This window comes from Kogia breviceps, chromosome 11 (assembly GCF_026419965.1).
Source record: "Kogia breviceps isolate mKogBre1 chromosome 11, mKogBre1 haplotype 1, whole genome shotgun sequence".
NCBI lineage: Eukaryota > Metazoa > Chordata > Mammalia > Artiodactyla > Physeteridae > Kogia > Kogia breviceps.
Genome location: NC_081320.1, coordinates 95,311,699 through 95,336,557, shown reverse-complemented (window position 1 = coordinate 95,336,557; position 24,859 = coordinate 95,311,699). Strand labels below are relative to the sequence as shown.

General features: G+C 48.0%; 1 protein-coding gene across 17 annotated transcripts in view; it reads left to right on the top strand.

Annotated features, from left to right (window-relative positions):
• Nucleotides 1-24,859, top strand: part of LPIN1 (lipin 1) — a 124,994-nt gene that overhangs the window by 25,726 nt on the left and 74,409 nt on the right. For 15 of the 17 annotated variants that reach the window (XM_067008131.1, XM_067008120.1, XM_067008126.1 and 12 more), the window contains one exon: nucleotides 6,893-6,949. In XM_067008131.1, the coding sequence (XP_066864232.1) occupies nucleotides 6,893-6,949 (57 nt within the window). Of the gene's footprint in view, nucleotides 1-1,651; nucleotides 2,269-5,792; nucleotides 5,829-6,892; nucleotides 6,950-24,859 lie in introns of those variants that run through there. The other 2 variants (XM_059079383.2, XM_067008138.1) reach the window with 2 other exon arrangements.

Below are 24,859 nucleotides of genomic sequence, written 5' to 3'. Positions count from 1 at the left end.
GAGCCTGTAATGGGGGGGTCACTCCTTTCAGGGGACAGTTCTCTCTCCTGGAAGTTACATCTCAAGTAATTGCGGGGGCCAACACCACCTTCATCTTCCCTCAGGAAAAGTATGAAAATCAGGCCATCCGTAGCCCCCTTCCTTTACCAGTTGCCTGCAATGCAGATGGAGTGATGTTGTGGCTTAGAGGTCAGTCACAGCTGGGTCAGATCCCAGCTCACCCACCCCCGCTTGCTAGCTGTGTGACCTTGGCCAAGTTCCTCGACCCTCACACTTTTATACTTCCGTTCAACAAGTATTTATTGACTGTCTTCCGGGGTTGCAATGGTGAGAACAATAGGCACTGTCCCTGATGGAGGAAGCTGTCATTAGCTGAAGAGTTATGCAAACAATTGTAACTTTGCCAACCGTGTTAAGTGCCAGCAAAGAGCAACAAGGGTGCTATCGGAGGGTGCAGTCATGATGGGATCACTGTCAAGGAGGCCAGGGACCACTTCTCTGAGGTGATACTTGGCTGTGGTCTGGGGGATCCGTAGCAGCTAAGCGGCCGAAATGTGTCTTGGGCAGAGGAAATAGCACGTGCAAAGGCCCTGTGGCTGGATGGAATAAATTGAATAGGAGGTGGTGAAAGGCCAGTGTGACTGGGCCAGAGAGATCGAAGGGTGCAGGTGGGAGATGAGACTGGACACGTGGGTGGAAACTCTGTTCACCAAGTTAAGGAAGGGTTTAAAAAATTGTATACATTTTATATATTTATTTGAGTGGTTTTACTCATGGAGGTAAAACGACCAGATTGTGTTTCAAAAAGATGCCCTTGGCTGCAGCAAGGAGAACGAACTACAACGTGGCAAAAGGAAATGTGGGCGATCCCATTAGGAGGCTGTGCCAGCAGAATAGTGCCCCCCTAGGATGTCCACGTCCTGATCCTCAGAACCCATGAATGTGTTAATTACATGGCAGAAAAGAATTAAGGTTGCAGGTGGAATTAAGATTACTCATCACTGACTTTAAAATAGGGAGATTATCCTGGATTACCCGGTGGGCCTGACGTAATCCCGTGAGTTCAGAGAATGGGTCAGAGACGTGGGACATCAGAGGCACTCAGCCTGCCCTCGAGAGCTCTGAAGATGGAGCAAGTGCTATTAACCTCATTTTGTAGTTGAAGAGGCTGAATTTCTAAGACGTGAAGTGACCTAGCCAAGACCAAGCATTATTAAGTATTATAACCAGGGCTTAGCTCCAGTTCTCTTGACTACAGACTCTCTTTCCATTTCTACACTAGTCTAAGGGAGCCTGGGGGACCCAGGTTAGAGTCTAACTGGGTCCAGTTCCAGCCCCACCTGTAGGATCCTCCTCTTCACCCCATCTCCTTCCAACCAGAGCAAACCCTTCCTTATCCTCTTGCCTTACTTCAAATCGTATTGACAGAGGGTGCTGGGCTGCAGAAGAGGGGGATCTTGGCTTTGGAATCATGATGTAGGCGGGCACGTGCATTTAGGCTTGTAGGGTTTTGGAGGTAAAGAGCACTGAGTGTAATTCTGTCCTCTGACAGATGAAAAACTGAAACCCAGAGGAACGGAGTACCTTGTCCAAGGCCCCCTCCAAGTCAGTAAGACAGTCAGGACTGAATCTTGAATTGCTTCCTCCCCAGACCAAGGCTCCTCCCAGTGCATTCTGGGCTGTTCCCAGGTGTTCCTGGAATCCTCAGCTGGCGTTTGGGTGCATTTTCCCATAAAAGTAGGCTGTATAAACCGTAGTGCCAGCAGGTCCCCGGTTGTACAGCTCAGCATTGCTTCAGTTCATCTAGGCTATGGCTTCCTCTGCCTTTCCTCCCCTGGAAAAACGAACTCACACGGATGGAACTCTTTCTGTGCGAAAATGTTACTCTTTATTTAAAAAGAAGTTCAGATGAACAGATGAACTTTAGAATGTGTAAACTGGGACGTGGACTTAAGGCCTGATGATCTGGAAGGCTTTCTCTCTGGAGTCTCCCTCTTTCTCCTTCTGTGTGGTGGGAATTCTGTGGTCCAAATGTTTCTCCATCAGTGAAACGGCAGCAAGAGCTTTGGAGTCACGCAGACCTGGATTTGAACTTGGATTTAGGCCCATATGTGTGACCTCCGGCAAATCACAGGCAGAGGTGCAGCAGTGAGCAAGGCCATACGAGGAACACAGGAGACCGTGTCCTGGACCTTGATCTTCATCCGGCTGCCATCGACGTTCAAATTCACCTTCATGGAGCACCTACCGTGTGCTGGCCCCTTTCAAGTACGTCTCTCAGTTAATTCCCACAGCAGCCCCGAGGTGGGTGGTGTCACGTAGGTTCTTTAGAAGAGGAAACGGAAGCTCAGAGAGGGTGAGTCAGCGGTTCAGTATTATTCTACTTACGAGTGGCCGAGGCCCTGACCAGGACCAGTCTTTGTGGTTCTATTTCAACCGCCCTACACCCTGTAATGATTAATATAGTCAAGTGAGCAGGCAAATCAACACAGCGTAAAGGAAAAGACAATAGGCAAGTGTCTGTCTGTCTCCTCTCTATTATGAGGTCCATTCTCCAACCATTTTTTCATCTTTCTATATCTGTCTATCTATCATCTATCTGTCCATTACTGTATTTATTGAAGGACAAAAGATGGTTCAAAACAGAACAGAATTTCTGTCTTGATCAGCTGAGGCTGTTATAACAAAAATACCACAGACTGGGTGGCATAAACAACAGAAGTTTATGTCTCATGGTTCTGGAGGCTAAAGAAGATGTGGGTGCCAGTACAGTTTGGTTCTGGTGGGGGCCCTCCCCCTGGCTTGTCTGTGGCCACCTTCGTGCTGTATCCTTACACGGCAGAGAGAGAGCTCATTTCTCTCCTGTCTCTTCTTTTAAAGGCACTAATTCCATCACAAGGACTCCACCCTTATGACCTTATTACCTCTCAAAGGCCCCACCTCCACTGGGCATGAGGGCTTCAAATGTGAATTTGGGGGGGGACACAAACATTCAGTTCATAGCCGTTACGTATGTCTAAATTAAGTGAAGAATAAAAGAAAAAAAGAAGGAGAGGCAGAAAAATAGAGCCAAGAATGAGGCTAACACAAACGTGTATTTCGTAGAGTCTGGCTCATTCATAAGGAGTAGAGCAGAAGGGTGGCCCTGGCCCCCAATGTCTCAGGAAGGACCTGAGCAATTACACATTTCATGGTATCAATAAGGTGGAAGCAATCCAGCTGTTCAGAAGATGCTCACGTGTTCCTGACATGGAGACTTCCGTGTTACCATCATCCAGGATCAGCAATGAAAATTTGTGCACTCTTGTGTTACACAGTGTTATATCTTTTCATTCTTACATCAGCTCCAGAACTATTGTATTTTTCTCTTCCTTTTACAGGTGAGAAGATTGAGGCTTAGGAAGGTTAAATTCCTTGCTAAAGGCCATACAGCTCTTACCGGGAGAATGGGGGTTCAAACCCCAATTCATTTTTGGCTTCCCCCATGGTTGCTAACTGCTTGGTGCACAGGGACCAAAGGTCGGGCTTCAGATTTTGTGTTAGAATTTTGAATGACAACCGACAAATAGCTGTGGGGTGGAATGAGATTATTTTCTTCTTAGCTTTGAGAGAAATTACTGTTGAAATACACGGGTTCACCATTTTTGATGTTCTTGTGTTTATTTTTAATCTCTGAAATCAAAGCAGATTTCTGGGGGATCAGAGTCACTGCTCCCATGGAAGCAAAAAATATATTTGGTATTTGATTTGAAACTTCATTTTTAATTGGGACCAGATCCAAGCATTGTGAATTTAAACTGCTGCCACAGCCTTCCTAGCCTACCTCGTGAGTGTAAAATCAGTGCAACTATTGTACCCGGCGAGTGCTGGCGGGCATGTGACTACGTTTGTGTCCCATGAGGAATTCGAGTTGGGTGGTTCAGAACATCTGTATCCAAGGGGCATGATGTTTTGCAGAACGCTGTAATACTCTAGGGGAGCTAAAATGGAGGTAGTAACTGGACTTCCAGAAGTATTTCAAATGCATTGATTGGTTGAAACCAGGACTGAAATAATTACTGTAGTAAGCAATTTATTATTATTATTATTTTTTTGTGGTATGCGGGCCTCTCACTGTTGTGGCCTCTCCCGTTGCGGAGCACAGGCTCCGGACGCGCAGGCTCAGCGGCCAATGGCTCACGGGCCCAGCCGCTCCGCGGCATGTGGGATCCTCCCGGACCGGGGCACGAACCCGTATCCCCCGCATCGGCAGGCGGATTCCCAACCACTGCGCCACCAGGGAAGCCCTGTAGTAAGCAATTTATAGATGCAGAAACCAATCGCCTTGCCCGCTTTCCTTAACAGGATCTGGACTTGAATAGAATTCCTTAACTCACATCTGCCTTCTTTCCCGGGTTCTGTCTTAGAGGAAAATCTATCCTTTTTATTACAGATGTTCCAGAATACTCTAATGTCCCCCCCCCCAATTTATCCTTTCAGTTTTCCTCATTGGTTGATGCTTAATGATACCATCATCTACCAAGTCACCCAGGCCAGAAACTTCAGTCCTCCTCTAAGTCTCCCTCTTCTTCACCCACCCGGGCATCCAAGTCAATCACCAAGCCTGGGAGCCTCTCCCACTAGGCAGTGCTCACAGCCGCCCCTTCCTCTCCCCCCTCACCCACTGTCACCACCTTCCTTCACACCCTGGCCACGCTTTGCTAGAATAGCCTTCAAAGAAAACAGAAAAGGCAATTCCGTCCGGCGGTTAGGACTCCGCACTTTCACTGCCGAGGGCTTGGGGGTTGAATCCCTGGTGGGGGGACTAAGGTCCCACAAGCTACGCGGCTAAGGGGGAAAAAAAAGCCTTTATATTTGCTTCTCTGCGTCCAAAACACAGATGTCAGAGCGATCCTGTGAAGCAGCTCTGATCCTCCCGCCCCTCGGCGGCTCCTCACTGTGCACGATCCTTGCCCTCGAACTGTGTTCTCCGAAGCCAGGGCTCTGCAGACAAGACTGGGGACTCCAGGCCTCTTCCCTGAAATGCCCACAGCATTCCCCTTCTATTTACATACGGGCTTCTGCAAAAGATTTTGTTTAAGGAGGGCATTTGTTAAAAAAAAGAAACTTCTTTTTTTTTTTTTTTTTTTTTTTTTTTGTGGTACGCGGGCCTCTCACTGCTGTGGCCCCTCCCGTTGCGGAGCACAGGCTCCGGACGCGCAGGCGCAGCGGCCACGGCTCACGCGCCCAGCCGCTCCGCGGCACGTGGGTTCCTCCCGGACCGGGGCACGAACCCGCGTCCCCTGCATCGGCAGGCAGACTCTCAACCACTGCGCCACCAGGGAAGCCCAGAAACTTTTTTTAAAAATGAGCCCACTCTACCCATGTCTCCTGACTGCAGACTGTCCTGGGCCTGCCCCGTATCACTTGCACACGATGGGATATTCTCCAGTCATGGGCTCTCCTCGCTGTTCCCCAAACATGTGTGTGGTGCCTTTGTTTCTTGGAACACACCCTCTTCTCTGCTTGGAATGGAATTTCTCCTCCTCTCTCCTCCGAGAGCCCCAATTATCCTTCAGGAGCAGTTCAGATGTCACCTTCTGTGGATGGCGCAGAACCTTCCTTATATTTCCCGCAAGCAAACTATTGCCTCCCTCCCGGGCTCCCACCCGACCCTGGTCATGTCTTGGTGGTGGTCCTGGCCATGAAAACCTTTTCTACATGTCTTCCTCCCTGCCCCCCACTAGATCATGAGTGACTCAAGGACGGGATTTCTATTTGACTCATCTCTGTGTTCCCATTACCTAGGAAAGCACTTGGCCCCTGCGAGAAACTAAATGAATCATCAGGTAAAGCGACACCATTAATTACCTGCCAATCAACAATATGGGTTGGAAAAGCTAAATGCCGTAGATGAACGGCAGGTAGGGGGACGGGCAATGGGGATAAGAGGATGAGGGCAATAGGAGTAAAAGGGGCTTCAAGGGTTGTTGATTCTGGGCTGCTTTAGTTGCACTTAGAACATACATGGTTTTTTAAAATTTTACTTTATTTGTTTGGTTGTGTCGGGTCTTAGTTGTGGCCCGTGGGCTCCTTAGTTGTGGCATGTGAACTCTTAGTTGCAGCACACGTGTGGGATCTAGCTCCCTGACCAGGGATCAAACCCGGGCCCCGTGCATTGGAAGCACAGAGTCTTAACCACTGCGCCACCAGGGAAGTCCCAGAACATATATGTTTCTGAGTATAACTTAAGTATAGTTTAAGGACTATGGAAACGTATCACATCCCTTGGGCTGGGAGCTCTAATGGGGACCCCTGTTGGAAAAGCAGACTGTGCAGGTCCTGCTTGCTTGGATCATTTCATACCAACGGTCTTAACAGCTCATCTGTGCACGAGTCTGTCCCCTTTCACCGGAGTAGACTCGGTGAATGCTCGCAACACACCCGGCCATTCCAGGGGGGCTGTTACGCCCATTTTACAAAGAACAGGAGCCCCGTGCAGTCATGCAGCCAGGAAACACTAGAGGCAGCACGTGAGAGCATGTCTTCGGACTCCAAGTCCCATCATTCTTCTGTGTTGCCTTACCTGCTGACGTTTCCCCGATGGGCCCACGTGCTCTGGGAAGGAGGAGACCACAGAGAAATAAAGGAGTGGGAGAGGAGACTTCTGACCTCACGATGTGTCGTTTCTTACCAAGACCTCACACTCGGAGTGTGTTCAAAAGAACCTCACCAAATCCTTCTTCTTACTGCGTTTCCTTCTTTGTATTGAGCTATAATTCACACACCATAAAATTCACCATGTTCGAGTGTACAGTTCAGTGTTTTTTAGTATATTCACAAGCTTGTGCAATCGCTACCACTAATTACAGAACATTTCCATTAAGTAATTTCTAATGTCTTTGTTTTCCAGATTCCAATAATGAGAGACCCTGGATGGATTCGAAATGTATGGTCTTCAAACATTAATGTGAGTAGAGTTGCTATGAATGCCCTAATCATATTAATACTTTGACATTTCAAGATGAGAGAAAATACTCTTTGACAAACTGGTTTATTGCCATGGACACATGCAGTCCTCAAACCACGACTCTGCCATTCGACTGAAGCTTTCAGAGTTGGCCTGTAGCCCTTTCTAAAGGTTTGATGAGCCCCAGCTGAAGCTAAGAACATGATGGCTAGTTTCTAACCTCTTCTCCCTGCGAGCCAACCTCTCCCACGCATAGATCTGATTTTGTCACCTCCCTGATTAACAAGCATTCAATGGCTCCCTAGTGCCAACAAGAAAATGTTCCTATCAGGTTCATGCCATTTGTTTGCCCTTAACGGACTGTCACGTTTATTTAATAAGAGCCCTTGCAGCTGCCCCTGAACCCCTCAAAGCCCTCCTGAAGATTCTGCCTCTTCCCCTTGCGCCCATTGGACCCTTTGGTCGCTGCCCTGTGCCTGGTCCCCAAGCCTCAGCTGGGCCCTTCAGGTTGTCTCTGTGGCTGTACTTAGTGCTTTGCTCTCTGCTCTTTTAGGGTCTCCCTAGACCCCACGTTCAGCAGCCCGAGGGCCAGCGCCATGCCGCCCCCATGCCCATGCCAGCTTCCAGGTTCTGCCTGTGAATCTGGCTCGCTGAGCCTCTGTAGTTTGGGGGGATGTTTTGCTGAAGCATCCCTGGCAGTGGTCCACCTACATCCTGGTTCTTTTCTCACAGTATGTTCATCTCGCCCTCACCTTGCCTAAGTGCAGCAACTTCATACAACTTGCTCTGCCCCGTAGATTTTAAGCCTGAGATCCTTTCCTGTGGAGAAGAGACTTGGAAAAGCTCAAGGAAAGGCTTTTGGAATAATCCAGGGAGGAAGTGATGAAGCCTGCAGACTTATTTGTCCTGACTGTGGCCTGTCCTAAGCCTTGGGGATATAGAATAAAAGTAACACTTGGTCTCTGTCTCAGAGAGCTCAGTGTGGAGACAGACACTGGTCAGAGTGTGGACCAAGAGGCCTAGTGCAGGGCCAGGTAGAGTGAGAGGTTCTTCCTCAGATGACTCCAGAGGCTCCAGTTAAATGAATGAAGAAGGCTGCTGAGGAAGGCCTGGCCCCGGCAATGCTGGGAGGACCACAAGTTCTATTGATATCTCCCAGTGGATTGGCAGAGACGGGGCCCAATCGGAGACCAGGAATCTTGAGCAGGGCAGGCAGTTAGTGGCAGCTGAGCCTGGAGTGAGGGGAGCCGTCCTCTATGGAGGAGAGAAAGGGCAGGAGGGCCCGGTCAGTGAGCCGCTCAGCCTGTGGGTAGGCGGGCAGGCTGGCCGTCGTGAGGTGTTCTGAGGCTGCCGTTCTCCATGGCCAAGTCCCATTCTGCAGACCCGGGGGCTGGAGCCCATGGCCACCGGGTTTCCAGGCCCAGCCTCCGGCCCAAGGTGCAGGGCAATGGCCATGGTTACAAGGGAGGCGGTCAAGGAAAGGCATCGGTTGAGCCTCTGCTGCCAGGCCCTGTACTGGGCCCGTCACAGAGCTCATGTGGTAACAAGACGGGAAGCAATGGACAGGGGATGTGAAATAGGAAGTTTCTGCTGCAAGGGCGAAATTACAGAAAATCTTACCATCTAAGCAGGGGACCTGGATTTGGAGTCCAAAGTCCTGGTCACATCTGCCACTTAGAGTACGTGTGACATCGAGCAGGTTCCCTAACTTCTCCGAGCTTCAGTTCCTTGGGTCCGATCGTGATCACACAGTGCTTGCTGTTCACCACCAGGCATTGTGTGGGAGAGAAGACGGCTTGGAACTCAGCTTGGAGGGGTGGGGTAGAGAGTTTAGAAGCAATTCAGAAAAATGCTTCCAAGAGAAAGTGAGTCTCGTGCAGAGTCTTGACAGAGGTCTAAGTTAGCCAGGCACGGAGGCGAGAACTGGGGGGGTGGGATTGGAAGAAGGGAAGAGTGGGAGGTGACAGTGGAGGAGGAGGAAGTAGGATGCTCATGATGGAGGGCCTCACTTGCTTTTCTAAAGACCTTGGACTTTCTCCTGCAAGTAACGGTAATGGGGGCTGTTGGTACTGAGGGGCCTTAAGCAGGCAGTGCCATGTCACGTCTTCAGCCCTGTTCCAGGGCAGTCATGGGATGGGGCTGGAGGCAGGGAGGCCAGTTAGGAGGTCATCGTCAGCCTGGTTGAGCTGAAGTGCGTGCGGGACAGTCCAAATGGAGGTTTCCAGAAGGTAGCTGGATGTTCGGTCTGGAGCTGAGAGGCAAGGTCAGGACTGGAGATACGGATCTGTGGGTCAACGGTATCGCTGAAGTCTCCAAGGGGGCAAAATCACCCAGGGAGCGTGGGTGGCCAGGGGAGGTGAGTGAGGTCACGTAGGGGGGTTTCCCATCAGAACCTCTACTGTCACAGCTTTTGGTAATTTTTATGTCGTCATCCTTAGAAGATAGGTTCATAAATTCCAAAAACGCTTAGTGATGAGAAAACCCAAACGAAGGGAAAGTACAACAGGGCAAGAGAGTAGGACTCAAAATCTCTATCTTTGCCTGTCTGTCTCTTTCTCTGTCCCTGTCCCTGTCTCTGTCTCCTACTTATTGCGCAAATAAATGTTCTAGGCACGAGGGTACGCTGATGAGCGTGTCGTGGTTGGTCTTTTGCTTGAAGGGCTCACCAACCAGTAGAGGAGATAGAGGCACACGAAATGACGCAGCTCTTTCACAAGGCTCTGTGAAATGTGCCGTGATGGAGTTCCATGTGGGCTGGTTGGTACAGAGAAGCCAGTGATGAATTCTTCATGGACCCGAGGAATGTCTGAGGGGAGGCTTTCCTGGAGGTCCAGCTCTCAGCTGGAAGAATCTTGGTTTGGCCGTGGGATGAAGAAACCGCCCAAATACACACCAGCGCACCCATCCCTGCACACATGGAGGTTCATTCGAGGCAAAAGGCCCCGAGTTCCCGAGGGAGAGTTGAGCAATGAAATGTTCACCCAAACTGCGTAACCCGTCTAACTCAGGCGAGGGAACGTGGTACAATTAGTCACATGAAGCCTCCCTTTGGCCAACCTGTGCTTTGATTGCACCATTTCTAACAAAAGCAGCAATTCTCAGAATTCTAGATTATCCTGGCACAGTTCCTTGGAACCGTATTTTGCTTATTCCTTTTCTTTCTTATCTTTCAGTTTGAAAAAGGGCAGGATTTAAAATGTCTTCTTGGATGGAGAGCACATTTTGTGCAGGGAGGAAGTGACTTTTGGTTAGATTTAAATTAATTTTTGAAAAATTTTATCCAAGTGCTTCATGTGCCTATTCTCTAGAAAATCAGCTAGGAAATGCTGACTCACGACTAAAGCCAACTACTTACATATCTTCTTTGCACCTTATCCTGTGGAGTTACTGATAAAGGAGAATCTAGCTGATTCTCACAGAGCATCATATGCTAATGCAGCCTCCTTTTTTATCCTCTGCCATTTATGTATAATCTTATCCTGTTTTAGTTTGTTCTTTATTCAGACTCTGCCTTTCTTATATGTAGAGTTTTTCTTGGGGAGATGTGTGTTTTTCCTGGAAGTTATGTTTGCCTTTCTTTTTCCTTGTTAGCAGGAAAAATTTGTGCTTCCCATTCCCTGCCTGTCCTTTCTCCCCTGCCCTCCGTTCCCACAACACACACACGTAATGTCCTTAAGCTTTTACTTTACTCTATCACTTGGAAACTATCACAGTCTTTATTTTTAAGCCCATTAACTTGTTTTAACTGGGATCTATTTATCTTATTTGGATGACCATGATTTTCACGTAGCACTTCGGTTTTCTTATTTATTTAACAAACCTTATATGGTGCTTACCAAGTGACAGGTTCTTTCCTAAGAGTATTACAAAATTAACTCATTTACTTCCTTACAGTAGTTCTGTAAGTTGGTCTTATTATTATCTCCAGTTGAGAGATGAGAAAATGAGCACAGAGAGGTTGAGCCACTTGCTCAAGGTCACACAGCTGATAAATGGCAGGATCAGGATTCAGACCCACATCTTCTAGCTCCAGAGACTTTATTCCTAAGCACTGCAATATGCTGCCTCTATAAGAAGTTTCTCTCATTCAGTAGTTTCTAGTTCTTTTCATTTATTCCTCGCCCTTAGTACTTTTATCACGTTCCCTAATTTTTCCAAACTCTCAGCTCTCTGTGCGGGAGTCCTTTTTTTCCTATAACCTCTCTCTGCAGGAAATCTCTCTTCCTGCTTGCTCTCAGTCCTCTGCCAGAGCTGTCATCTTGGGAGGCTCTCACTACATCCACCTTTACCCAGATCCTTGTTTTCTTCTTAGTTCACTCTTTAAAAATAAGCAAACTGGAGTTTTGTTTTCATGTAACCTCCCAGAAAAGGGAGATAGAAGATAAGTTTTCGAGTCCTTGCCATAAGTTTTCGAGTCCTTGCCTGTCTGAATCTCCTTTTTAATTTGACTTCACATTTGATAGTTTGGTTGGAATTAACATTTGAGGTTGATATTAATTTTTCACAGAATTTGAATGCATTGTTTCACTGACTTCTAATGACCAATGTTACCTCTATGCCAGTCTGACTTTTGTTCCTTCCTGGGTGACCTACGGTTATTATTTTCTACCTGTAAGTTTCTAGTGTCTTCAATTAATCCTCTGTGTCCTGAAGCTTCACAGTGATGTGCCCGGCAGTGGATCATGTCTCATTCATTCTGCTTAGACCTTGGAGCACAAGTCTGTACTGTCCTAGTGGACAACATACTTGTAAGCTAATGAATATCAGCAGATTAAATATGTCAACAGACTAAAGGAAAATGGAAAACAAATAAAAGGGTGGTGACCGGAGACCCATGAGGTTCCCCTCTGTCTCTCTTATCTCGTATAGCCCAGCTTTTTGGTCTACAGTTGGTATGTTTCATTCACTTAATCTTCTACTTTTGTTATGATTACTTTTGACAATCAGATTTATCCTTTAACAGATTCTTTTTGTTCTCCAGTCTTTCTCTCTTTCACAGCATTCTCCTGTTTTTTGTTTTCGGAATGAAATAACTTCCCAGATCTCTCTGAGATTTGAATTTGGGAATCTCTTCCTATTAATTTCTCTTCTGTCCCCTTCATTATTTTTATTTCTTCCGGAGTCAGGTTTCCCCGCCTGTCATTCTTTCTCTTGCGTGTTGCAGAGTCTCCTCAAATGGCTGGTGATTGGCGGTCGACTGTATACATGGGGTAGGAAGGCTGCCTGGAAACCCCCATGGCTGGGGTTTGCCCTAAGCGGTCAGGGAGCCGGTGGCTACCCGGGGAACGGTGTGGCTCTGGCTCCGGCACCTGCCTGAGGGTCTCCTGGGCAGGGAGCCCCTCCCTTGGCTGCAGCCCCCTTGCACGTATTCCAGGCTGTAACTTGCTCCATGTTGTTTCTTTTTCTAAAATTTTATTTATTTTTTTTATTGAAGTAGAGTTGATTTACAATATGCTGTGCCAGTCTCTGCTGTACAGCAAAGTGACTCGGTTCTGTACATATAGACATTCTTTTTTAAATATTCTTTTCCATTATGGTTTATCACAGGATATTGAGTATCGTCCCCTGTGCTCTAGGACCTTGTTGTTTATCCGTCCTGTATATACTAGTTTGCATCTGCTCACCCCACACTCCCAGTCCATCCCTCCCCCTACCGCCCACCTCTTGGCAACCACAAGGCTGTTCTCTATGTCTGTGAGTCTGTTTCTGTTTTGTAGATAGGTTCATTTGTGCCATATTTTAGATTCCACATATAAGTGATGTATGGTATTTGTCTTTCTCTTTCTGACTTACTTCACTTAGAACGATCATCTCTAGTTGCATCCATGTTGCTGCAAATGGCATTATTTCGTTCTTTTCTACGGCTGAGTAGTATCCCATTGTATATATGTACCACATCTTCTCTATCCATTCATCTGTCGACGGACATTTAGATTGTTTCCGTGACTTGGCTGTTGTGAATAGTGCTGCTATGAACATAGCGGTGCGTGTATCTTTTTGAATTATAATTTTGTCTGGATTATGCTCAGGAGTGGGATTGCTGGATCATATGGTAATTCTATTTTTAGCTTTCTGAGGAACCTCCGGACTGTTTTCCATAGGGGCTGCACCAACTTACTTTCCCACCAACAGTGTAGAAGGGTTCCCTTTTCTTTTCTTTTTTTAAAAAATAAGTTTATTTATTTTTATTTATTATTTAGTTTTGGCTGGGCTGGGTCTTCATAGCTGCACTGTCCTTCTCTAGCTGCGGCAAATGGGGGCTACTCTTCGTTGCGGTGAGCAGTCTTCTCATTGTGGTGGCTTCTCTTGTTGCAGAGCATGTGCTCTAGGCACACGGGCTTCCGTAGTTGTGGCTCGCGGGCTCTAGAGCGCAGGCTCAGTAGTTGTGCCCCACGGGCTTAGTTGCTCCGCGGCATGTGGGTTCTTCCCAGACCAGGGCTCGAACCCGTGTCCCTTGCATCGGCAGGCGGATTCTTAACCACTGCGCCACCAAGGAAGCCCTAGGGTTCCCTTTTCTCCACACCCTCTCCAGCATTTGTTATTTGTAGACTTTTTAATAATGGCCATTCTGACTGGTGTGAGGTGGTACCTCACTGTAGTTTTGATTTGCGTTTTTCTAATAATTAGTGATGTTGAGCATCTTTTCATGTGCCTACTGGCCATCTGTATTGCGTCTTTGCAGAAATGTCTATTAAAGTCTTCTGCCCATTTTTCGATTGGGTTGTTTGTTTTTTCGTTATTGAGTTGTATGAGCTGTTTGTATATTTTGGAGATTAAGCCTTGTGCGCTGCGTTATTTCTTTACTCAACCTTTCGCTTTGCTTTCACCTTCCAAATTTGATTAGATGTCTTTTCCACAGAAGATGGCCCTCCTGTTCTCTCTCTTCACTGTTGTAAGTTTTTAAGTTCTGAAGTTTCCTTGAAATTTAACGAGATGCAGTGTCTGGAAGTAAGGGGAAAATAAACACACCCGTGTTTGTTCTGCTCTGCCTGCTACCCTGCCCCAGGATTTTCCTCCGTCTTCAGCATTGTTAATGGAGCTATTCTGCACGCGTCCCATGACATTTACTGTGTTCCTATTTAGAAATGCGCTGCATATCTCTTCCAGCCCGATTGCATTTCTTAGCCCGAATCACGATGGCCCCACTCTGCTGTACACGTCCCGGGTGGACTAGTGCCCGGCACTAGCACAGTCAGATCCAACAATAATGTATTTAATTAGAATCTTACAGAGAATGATCATTTCCTGTTCAGTGAATGCTTAGGTTTTGCAGAGATGTCCCAGGGCTCCTTTCTCACTTGTGATAGATAGAAACGTTCTATGAATGTCTCATTTTAGTGTGTATTCCCAATCCTCCCTTTCACCAAATCCTTCTCCCACCCCAGTGGGCATCCTGTTCTGAATTGTTTGTGTTTGTTTTCTCTCGCTGGACACACTGTGTTTCGACTTATCTTGAGCTCTTTGAGGACAGAGGCGTCTCGTAATCGTTAACCCCCCGCGGTACCTAGCACAGAGTGAGCACTCGGAAATGGCTGGCTCAGGACAGGCCAAACCTGAGCTTTTTCCGATACGGTATCCACTACCCACGCGTGTCCACTGAGCAGCTGAAACGTGTCTGGTCCAGACCTAAGTGTGTTACAAGTATAAAGTACATTTCAAAGACTTAGTAGAAAAGAAAAGAATGTAAAAGACTTCACTAGTGATTTTTATATGGATCACCTGTTGTAATGGTACTCTTTTAGATTTATTGAATTTAATAAAATATTTTATTGTAAAAAAGAGAAATGGCTGGTTGCATAAATGGGTGCATTCTTTGTGACTTCCCTCCTGCCTCATTCATGATAAGGACACTGGTACCTTTAGCGCCAGTGCATCCCTAGTTAGTTTATTTTTATTAGGAGGAATATATATATTTGCAGCCAGGCATTATGACCCCATATAAGAATTACGCATACATTTCAAAATATTTATTGAACACCTACTAAGTGCCAGAAACGGTGCTAGATATTTAGACAGAAGTGGTCTTTTCCTTCCTGCAGAGTCTGTCTGCTGGGGAGAGATTTTACAATAATTGCACACACAGATGGAGCATTTAAACTACGCTCAGTACTTTGAATGAAAGATATGCAGGGGGCTTCCCTGGTGGTGCAGTGGTTGAGAGTCCGCCTGCCGACGCGGGGGACGCGGGTTCGTGCCCCGGTCCGGGAGGATCCCACGTGCCGCGGAGCGGCTGGGCCCGTGAGCCGTGGCCGCTGAGCCTGCGCGTCCGGAGCCTGTGCTCTATGCAGGGCCGTGTGAGTGCCTAACGGGGAGAATTGACATAGATGGGGACGTTCTCAATGCTTGAACTGAGGTTGAAGAATGAGCAGTGGTTAACCAGGTGAAGAGGGGAGAGGATTCCATGCAGGGGGAACAGCAGGTACAAAGGCCTTGTGGTCGGAGGGAACAGGACAAGCCCAAAGACAGGAAAATGATCCGGGGCGGCTGGAGCTCATAGTGTATGGAGCAACAGTGGAGCCAGAGCAGCCGGGACAGCAGACCCGCAGTCAGACGTTTGATGCTGGAGAAGCAGACACGTGTGTCTGGCCGAGGACCGTTTCCCACTCAGACGCTCTCTAGCTGATCCATCCGTCTCTGCGTCTCCTGAGGACACTGTGGCGGAGCTGAGCGTCCGTCGAGCAAGGCCGTACCGTTGTGGGTCCGACGCTACAGAGCAGAGCGCGATGGAAGGGAATTGAAGCTGAGCAGTGCTGGGCCCGGGGTAAACCTCTGTCTGCCCGGCCCCCCAGCCCCTGCCGCCCGTTGGGGATTCAAGAAACCCTCGACTGATTCTGTGTCTGGAGTATGCCCCACTCTGCTCAGAATGTCCTCTAATTACGTTAGTGATGCCCAAACCTTCACTTACACATCCCCCGAGGAGGGAGACAGGAGAGGAGAGTACTGGGTGCGGGCGTTACGGTTTAAAATTAAAGTGAAATCACATTAATTTCTTCTTCTGAAACTACCTCAATATCCTCTGAGATGAACGGAGATGCCCTGGGGTGTCATGGGCCCGGGACTGACAGGTATCACACTGTGTGTGCGTTTGGGGGGTTGGGCAGGGGTGACGATGCAAGACGGTCTGTACCTATGAAGTCGCAGCACAGATGTGTAGATGACAGGCCGGAGCTGACGGTCCTCTATTCTCACTTCCTCTCTTTCTGATGTGGAGACTGCGGTGACATCTGCAGGGTCTTATAAGTGGCAGAACACAGACCAGAACCCAGGTGTCCAGTTCCCCAGAACCACACCCTGCCCAGGAAACCTGATTCCAGAAAGATCTGTGGGATGTTTTTACTGGGCCAATGTCCTCACTGTTCAGGGAGGAAAAAAATCACAGAGTGTGGCCAAGACCCAGGTCAGATTTATTTTTTTAAAGCTTTTTTAAAAAAATTTTTATTTATTTATTTATTTATTTATTTATTTTTGCTGCGTTGGGTCTTCGTTGCTGTGCGTGGGCTTTCTCTAGTCGCGGTGAGAGGGGGCTTCTCTTGTTGTGGAGCACGGGCTCTAGGCTCACGGGCTTCAGTAGTTGCGGTGAGCAGGCTCAGTAGTTGTGGCGCACGGGCTTAGTTGCTCCGCGGCATGTGGGATCTTCTCGGACCAGCGCTCGAATCCGTGTCCCCTGCATTGGCAGGCAGATTCTTAACCACTGTGCCACCAGGGACGTCCCCCTGATCAGCTTTAGTGTGGAGCTTGGGGAGGGCCACTTTCCCTCTGGGGACATGGGTTGCCTCAGGTGCGGATCTAAAACTCAGAATTAGCTTTTGGAACCAGCTTGCTCTCAGAATCCCTTTAGACAGAGTGTCCCTGGTCCTTTTCTCCTCTTGGGGCAGACGCCTCGTTCACCTCTGTTTCACCCAACATAGAGCTTCCCTAGAACCAGGACATCCTCTTTGGGGGGCAGGGTGGCGGTGGAGAGCAGCTAATTCAATCCAGGAGCCGAAGAATCAGGTGGCAGCGTCTTGAGCCCGACCTGCCCACCTCTACACAGACCACCGTTCCTCCGTGGGCTACTCAGGTGGGACACAGCGAGGCTAAGCCCAGAATTCTCAAACTGGTTACGCAAAAGATCCAGCAGTTCACTCTGGGTCTGCCTCCCGTTCAGAACCCTCCACAGCCCTGTTCCAAGTGGGGATCCAGCTGGGAGCTCCCAGGCTCCAGACGCAGCCCAGATGGTCTCTGTACACGCCTGACCTGTCTCCTTCGGTCTTTTTATCATGATCACAAATCCACCTACTTTCATCCTTCAGATCCTTTGGAATCTGCAGGCAGATATGATCCTATCCTCGCATTAGGCCACCATTTTTCCATCTCCCATTCCCCCACAATGGGTTTTCTTTCTCAGGTTAAACAGCTTTTGTTCTTAGAGAGTGGTTTGGCCTCACCTTTCAGGTTGTAGGTCGTTCCTTCCAGAGAGGCGTGTGCCATCCTTATGGAGCTCAAGTATAAAGGTGGCACCGAATGTGGTTTTGTGAGTGTGGCGTGATCTGCAGAGAAAACCAGGAAAAATGACCTCCTTTGTTTCAGGCTAACAGTCATGTATCTGTGCAGCCCAATACCACAGGTTTGGGGAAGTATGAAGCTTCGGGATCTTCTTCTCCAGAGGCCGGCAGAGGGGCACAGAGGCCGGAATCTTGTGGCCATGCATATGCTGGCTTCACATCTCAGCAGAGAACTGTACACTTTAAAGATGAGAATCACAATTTAAGAAGTGAGTTAATGTTTTTTAGCCTCCAAATTTTGGTAAGGCTGGGTTGACATGATCTGGAGAAACTACAAGAAGAGCCTCATATTTGGTTGAAATGATGTGTAGATAGTTTAGATACCGCTGCTTCCAATGGCATTCTCTTACACAGGACAGAATGTGCTAGATTTGCACATGACTTCCTGAAATGTGCTGGGTTGCATGGTGACAAGTCAACAGAGCAATGTACAAATCCCATGCAGTTACTGGAAACTACTGCTCAGCCTTTTAACATTAGAACATCTTTTCAGGGCTCTACCTTAACCACAAATCTATCCAAGCTACCATGAGCTAGAGACGAAAGGAACAATTCTCTTCCTTGTTAAGAATTGGTCTTACAGGGCTTCCCTGGTGACGCAGTGGTTGAGAGCCCGCCTGCCGATGCAGGGGACACGGGTTCGTGCCCCGGTCCGGGAGGATCCCACGTGCCGCGGGGCGACTGGGCCCGTGAGCCATGGCCGCTGAGCCTGCGCGTCCGGAGCCTGTGCTCCGCAACGGGAGAGGCCACGGCAGTGAGAGGCCCGCGTACCGCAAAAAAAAAAAAAAAAAAAAAGGATTAGTCTTAGAAACGCGAATTTTCCATTAAGATACAAAAGCACCATCCGAAGAAGACATGGGAAGGGGTAAGAGGGTTGTGTACATCTGGAAGACCAACTCTGGCTCTAACTCTGGATTTTCCCAAAGAATGAGAAGGCCCATGGTTTGTGAACCAATATTTCCAAGTTTTACCTTCTACTCTGATGTTTAACATCTGGTGGTAGGCATTCTGGTGATGCCTAAAGAAATTGCTTGTGAGAAAACAATCCCACTGTAATCCTAAGCATCTGTGTAAAGACTGGGTGCAGGTGGTCCTCGAGTTTCCGCTAAAAGTTTGAGTTCACTGTGTCACACCTGAGCAAAGACTTCTAATGCTGTGTAGGCAGTAATGTCATCTTTTAAAGGATTCCAGTCTAACTGTATAATAACTTTCCAGTTTATCACCACTTAAAACTATTTTTAGTTGGTGGATAATACTTAAACGATTGTATCCTGTAATTACTCATCAGTTCTGTCCATGACTTAGGCACTTCAAAGGGTTCTTATATAGCTTAAATTTCTTGGAATTGATGCTTTTTCTGCAGAAAGGTCTATTATATAAAAAACTTACTAGTATACTTAGTGGATAACACCAAATTTTCGTGCTGTATAAAAATGGATATGCTAATTCCTCCCTCAATGTTCTCTCACTTTGTTACAGTGAATGAAAAGTCCCTTCTAGTTAGCTTTTCGTAACTCAGAATTCAGCAAGGCAAAAATCTGATTTCATGGAAGGATTTGGCCACGTTGTGCTGCAAGCTTTCGATCAGCCCCAGCGTTGACTAGGTTCTGTTCTGGATCCAGTGCTGGCCTCCAACCAGCTCCACGCAGCAGCCTTACTGAGCCCTCTGTCTCCTCCCCTGAGCACCACCGAGTGCTGACATCATAACCCCAGTGGGGTCACAGTCCTGCCACCCAACAATGAGCTTTTCCCGGAGTCTTTGCAGAGGGCACGGGTGAAAGGACAGTGGAGAAGGAGAGCACATGGGAGTGGAGGAGGCAGGTTGAGAGGCAAGATCGGGAGGGAAGAGAGAGAAGGGTAAGACTGGGCTGGGGAGCCAGCCACGCCTGTCCTAACGACAAACAGCCTGAAGTAAGCAGTGGCCCGGGCTGATGGGAGCTAGAAAACGAGGAGAAAGAGGAGAATCAGCCAGGAGGCCAGTGTTCCCACGAGCAGTGACCTCCATGTGAAATTAATGGAAGTTGAATGGGGTCCTGCGAACATGCCCTCCCAGTGGGGAAGGTGAGGCTTTCTGCTGGCAGTGAAGGTAAATGGCTGGCTTGTGGGGGTGGACGCAACGGGGTGTCAATCCCCACGTGACACGTCCAAACGTCCCCCGTGCTGGCTTCTCAGCCACTGAACCCACGGAAGAATGGAATCAGTGGCTGAGATCTGGGGACACTAGAGCCCTGTCACAAGACTCTTGGGGTCTCAATTCTACCTTCTGTGAATTGGTTTGCTCTGGGCTGTTACACAGGTCTCCTCCTCTGTTCAGCGTCATTGACTGCCTTCCTGTGGAGTTCTTTGAAGAATGGTAACCCATGGTGCGTTTTTATACAAATATTTCCCAATATTTTACCTTAGTAACATGGGAAATGCAAAGGAAATGCCATTTAGGTGTACATGCATGTGATACTGAGTGTATTTTCAGGGAGTTCTGCAAGTTGGTGCCTAACAGGAACCTCCAGAGTCTAATTCTCATTCGAAGGACAAAGCGATAGGGACAGGAACTTCGATTCCCAGACTAGGACCCAAGCAGAGCCCACAGCACCGCTGTGAAGTAGGTGACCTCTGCCTTTCCCTCCACCCCCTCCTGGCCCCTCCTCCTCCCCTTCGTAGAGGCCCAGAGCAGCTGGTCGTGAACGATCAGCAGCACACAAATATTTGTAGGAAGTGCAGTTGCATTGGGATTTAAGAGAGTGGTTCTTTTCTTTGTTTTGTTATGTTTCCGAGTTGGGATAGGGTGGTAGCCACACACCTCTCCGAACAGCCAGCTTGTGTGGACAGACACCCACACTAGGGTCCCAGCTGGGAAACAGGCGGGCACAGCTCCCGAATCACTTTCTCTCCCTGGTCTCTTGCCCTTCTTTAATGGCTGATGGCAGAAACAAATGAAAAATCCGTTTTTCTACATCCAAGAAGGATTTCACTTCCAGGAAAGTTCTAAGGGCTCTCATTTCACGGCTGGGGGCAGGACTTATCCCACCCGGAGCCAGCGTGGGGATCAGCGTTGTTACCGCTGGGGCTGTGAGAAAACGCGAGGAGTTTGGAAAGGTGGTGTCCCTTCACCCGTTCTCCATGACAATCGATGCCTGGTCATTGCTTGACCCCGGAACTGGATACCTGGGCCATCGCAGAAGCCGCCTGCCTCTACTGTCTTCTGCCTGCCAGCTTCCCGCCATCCCGCATGGCCAGCCCACCCTGGCCAGATTCGTTTCCATAAAATGGAGGTTCCATAACATTTCCCTCCCTGCTTATAAGCTTTTGATGGTTCTCCAGGGCCTTCAGTTTCAAGCACCATTTGCAGTGCCATTTTTTTTGCAGTAGGCAAATGTTCACTTTAATTGCAATTCTAAATTACTTACTTTCACATTAACAGAGATATTTCATAGACCAAGAAGAACCAAGTATTATATATTTTTTAATGGTTAACGTGATTCAAAGAATTTTTATTACAAAGGGATCAAGAACTGGTTGAAATTCGCACCATAAATATAAAATATCTATTACTGTTTTTATTCACAGTGAATTCAGATCTCAGCTTCCCGAAGAGTCGTACTAGCTAATATGATAGGGATGGCAGGTACTTGACAGCCACCCTCTAAAGCACAGGCTTAACATAAAGCGAGGTGGTTCAAAACACCAACTATAATACGAGGCTGCCACTTGAGGCCATGGCATGCTGGTCTCAGCCCGCTTGCCCATATTAACTGCTCAACAAACCCACGAGGATATTCGCTCTTTGATAACCTGCACAGCAAATCCCCAGCACGTGTCTGACTTGCCCACTGCCAAAAGTCCGATAAACTTGTCTTTCCACATTTACCTGCACCCCTTCCTCCCATCCCTGCAAAATCCCTTCTGTACTCATTTCCACTGCTTGTCGTGCAATGATCCTTCAAGGTCTGGATCAGACCCCATCCGCTTAAGTAAATTAAGCAAAGCCTGTAGCATCTTTTTCCACCCAGAACTCTCCCAGCACTCCTTCTCCCTAACTCCTTGGGCCTTTGGGTCTTTGCCAATCATTTGGAGCTAAGCATATGTGGCAATATCGAACCAGTCATCTATTTTTTCTCAAGCTAAGCTGCAGAATTTATTCAGTTTTTCTGCCAATTACTTTTTCTGTTCCAGGATTGAGTCCAAGATCTTCAATGGCATTGAGTTGTCCTGCCTCCTTAGTCCCCTCCGGTCTGTGACAGTTTCTAGATCTCGCCGTGCCTTTCACTATCTTGACACTTTTGAAGGGTACTCCTCAGTTACTTTGTTGGAAGTCCCCTCGATGTGGGTTTGTCTGGTGTTTTTTTCAGGATCAGATAAAGTTGCTCTACTGTTGGGAAGAAGGTTACAGAGGGGACACGCCTCCTCAGGGGCACGTGGTGTCGCCGTGCATCACCTAAGATGTTAACCTGCATCCCCTAGGTAAGGCCGTGTCTGCCAGGATTCTCCACTGGCTCTCCTGCATGGTTTCTGAGGAGAAATATGCTGTAATTCTTATCTTGTTCCTCTGTGTAATTTCTTTTCTCAGGCTGCCTTTGAGACTTTCTCTTTCCTTTAATTTTCAGTGGTTCAGTATGATATGCCTATGTTCATGCGTGTGCGCGCGTGCGTGTGTGTGTGTGTGTGTGTGAATATTTACCCTGCTTGGCTGCTTGGTGATCTTTGAGATTCTTGGATCTGTGGTTTGGTGTCTCTCACTAATTTTGGAAAATTCTAGGCCGTAATTTCTTTAAAGATTTCTTTTGCCCAGCTATCTCACTCTCTTCTTCTGGCATTTGCTACATGAATGCTAGACTGTTTGACATTGACCCACCACTTCAGATGCCCATTTCTTTCTTTTCTCCTCCCTTACTCTTTTTTCTCTTTGTGTTTTGGTTTGGCTGTTCCTGGTCACCTTACTTCCGCTTCCCTGATTCTTTCCTCACTATGTTGAGTCTATTGATGAGCCCACTGAAGACAGTCTTCATCTTCGTTACTGTATTTTCCATTTCTAGCATTTTCCTTAGATTATTATAGTTTCCATCTCTCCAGTGAACTCATCTGATCTTGCATATTGTGCACCTTATGCATTAGACACTTTACCCTATACATCAGATTTTTAAAAATGCATGTCAGACAGGTCCAACATCTGTGTCACATCTCATCTCTTATTGTTACTGTCTCTTGGAAGTGTGTTATCTTGACTTTTCATTTGCCTCCTCATTTTTTCTTGAAAGCTGGACATCTTGGTAGAACTGTAGGAACTTAGACAAATTGCTTTTAATCTCTAGAAATGGACCCACTTTTCCTCCTGGCAGGCCCTTAGTGTGGGGGTGGGAGTTAACCTGGGTAGAAGTTGGGCTGGGCTCGAGGTTCCTTGTTGCTATGGTTACCCTCAGCGCACTGAACCCGTCAAATTCCCGTGGGAACACCGCGTGTTTCAGGGTGTGGTTTGCCCAAGAAATACTTGCCTGACTCTCAGCTTTAGGCCTTCCCTCTGCACTGGGCCTCACAGAGGGTCCCTTTGCCTGTTATTCTTCGTCTCCCTGCTGTTCTTTTTACCCTGCTGTTGTTCCTGTTATAGCTCGGAGGTGTGGGGTGGCAGAGAGAGACGTTCTCTGTTGTTGTGACTAAGTCCCAGTGGCTGCCTCCTGTCCTTGGTTCTCCGAGGTCTGGCTGCCTTGGTTCCCCTGTCCCTGAGCAGCAGATCGAATAACAACCAACGTTTTTAAGTAGTAATGAGTGTCCGGGATATTTCTCAGTATCGTCCACAACTTGGTTGCGGTGTGAAAATATTTGCGATCTGTAGTTGGTGGCGTTGGTCACAGGAACTGTGGCTACCATTGTGTGCTGTTGCCCTACCTTCACAATTGAAGGGAACACCACTAAATGTGAGTTCGAAGTTGGTGAAATGAAGATTTAATTTTTTCCACATTGAATTCGTGAACGTGTGCTTTCTCTGCGTGGTTCCTTTGGACTCCTGGCACGCTTTGAGAGGGAACTTGCAAGATGAGGGATGGACAACAGAAACCCCTTGACCTGTGACCAGAAGCAGATTGTCGTGAGTTAACCTTGGCCGCCCCACACCGCATGCTTCCCTGTACTGGCTCGGGGAACCAAGGGGCAGGAAGGCTATGTCCTGAGGACGGCCAGGCCGGGCCTGGGACACAACAGTAAAAACAAAATCTCCACCCAGCCCGGAAAACCTCCACAAAGGGAGACGACAAAGAAAAGCGTTGAATTATCGAATAAGCATTAAACCAGGCCATCCAATAAGAGACTGCAAAGACATGAAGGGATTTCACACGTTCATGTAGCCAGGCTGACATGTGTTCTCGGGTTAAATGACAACCAGTCCTCAGTAAGAGGACCTGACGGCACCATTTGTCACACACGGTTCACCTGGTGACGGGGTGGCCATCTGTGTTAGCTTATTGCCTTTATCCAAAGGAAAAACGAAACTTCTAGTTCCTTTGTGACAAGAGCTAGTTTTGCACCGTGGAGCGAGGCAGGACACCTGCCAAAGTTAGGCGCCTGCCCTCCCAGGGACGCTGGGAGACGGAGGCGCCATCTTTCTCTTTACGTTCCCGAGAGGTGGCTGCCAGGTACTAGCAATATTTCTGAGTTGTACAGGTGCCCAGAGGCTTATTTCTCTTTTAGAAAGATTTACTTTTTACGATTTACTCTCAAAGGGGCAGAGAAAGAATGTATAGTAAGTGTCCAATAGTAAACGTGCTAAGAAGAGGGAGGAGGGGCAGGCAACCTCTTTCCCTTGTTGCACCAGGAAGATGGAATTTTGTCTTGGTTTGTACTGACCGTCACACCAGAAACCAGCAGTTGAATCACAGCTCTGTACTTCCTTCCACAAAACGGAAGGGACGAAGGGTGGAGAGGGAGGCCAGAGGCTTACTGAGGCCGCGTTCCCATGGATGCCAGAGGAGGCGATGTGGATGCCCCATCATCTTTGATGCTCCTCGTAGGTGCATGTCATTTTGCTCACGGGTGATGTTAATGTTCTGCTTTGGCTTAAGGGAAGATTGAATTTAGCTCTCCTAAGCACAAAGGAACGTGTGCTTTAAAATCCAGGAAATGGACTTTAACTCTCCGGAGTGGTTACTCCCTTTCCCAGGCTAACTAAACCTGGCCCATCAATTCATCAGCCATTCAGCGTGTCCTCTGAGACCTCCCTGGGGGCCCAGCATGCACTGGACACCATGGAAGAGAGACGGGTATGAATTCATTCTTGCACCCACGCCGCATTTGAGCCACAGGGCACCGAGCGCCCCCTTTTCCCACATGCCTTCGTGGGGCCTTTCCACGTGCTGGTCCTTCAGCCTGAAATATCTCCTCC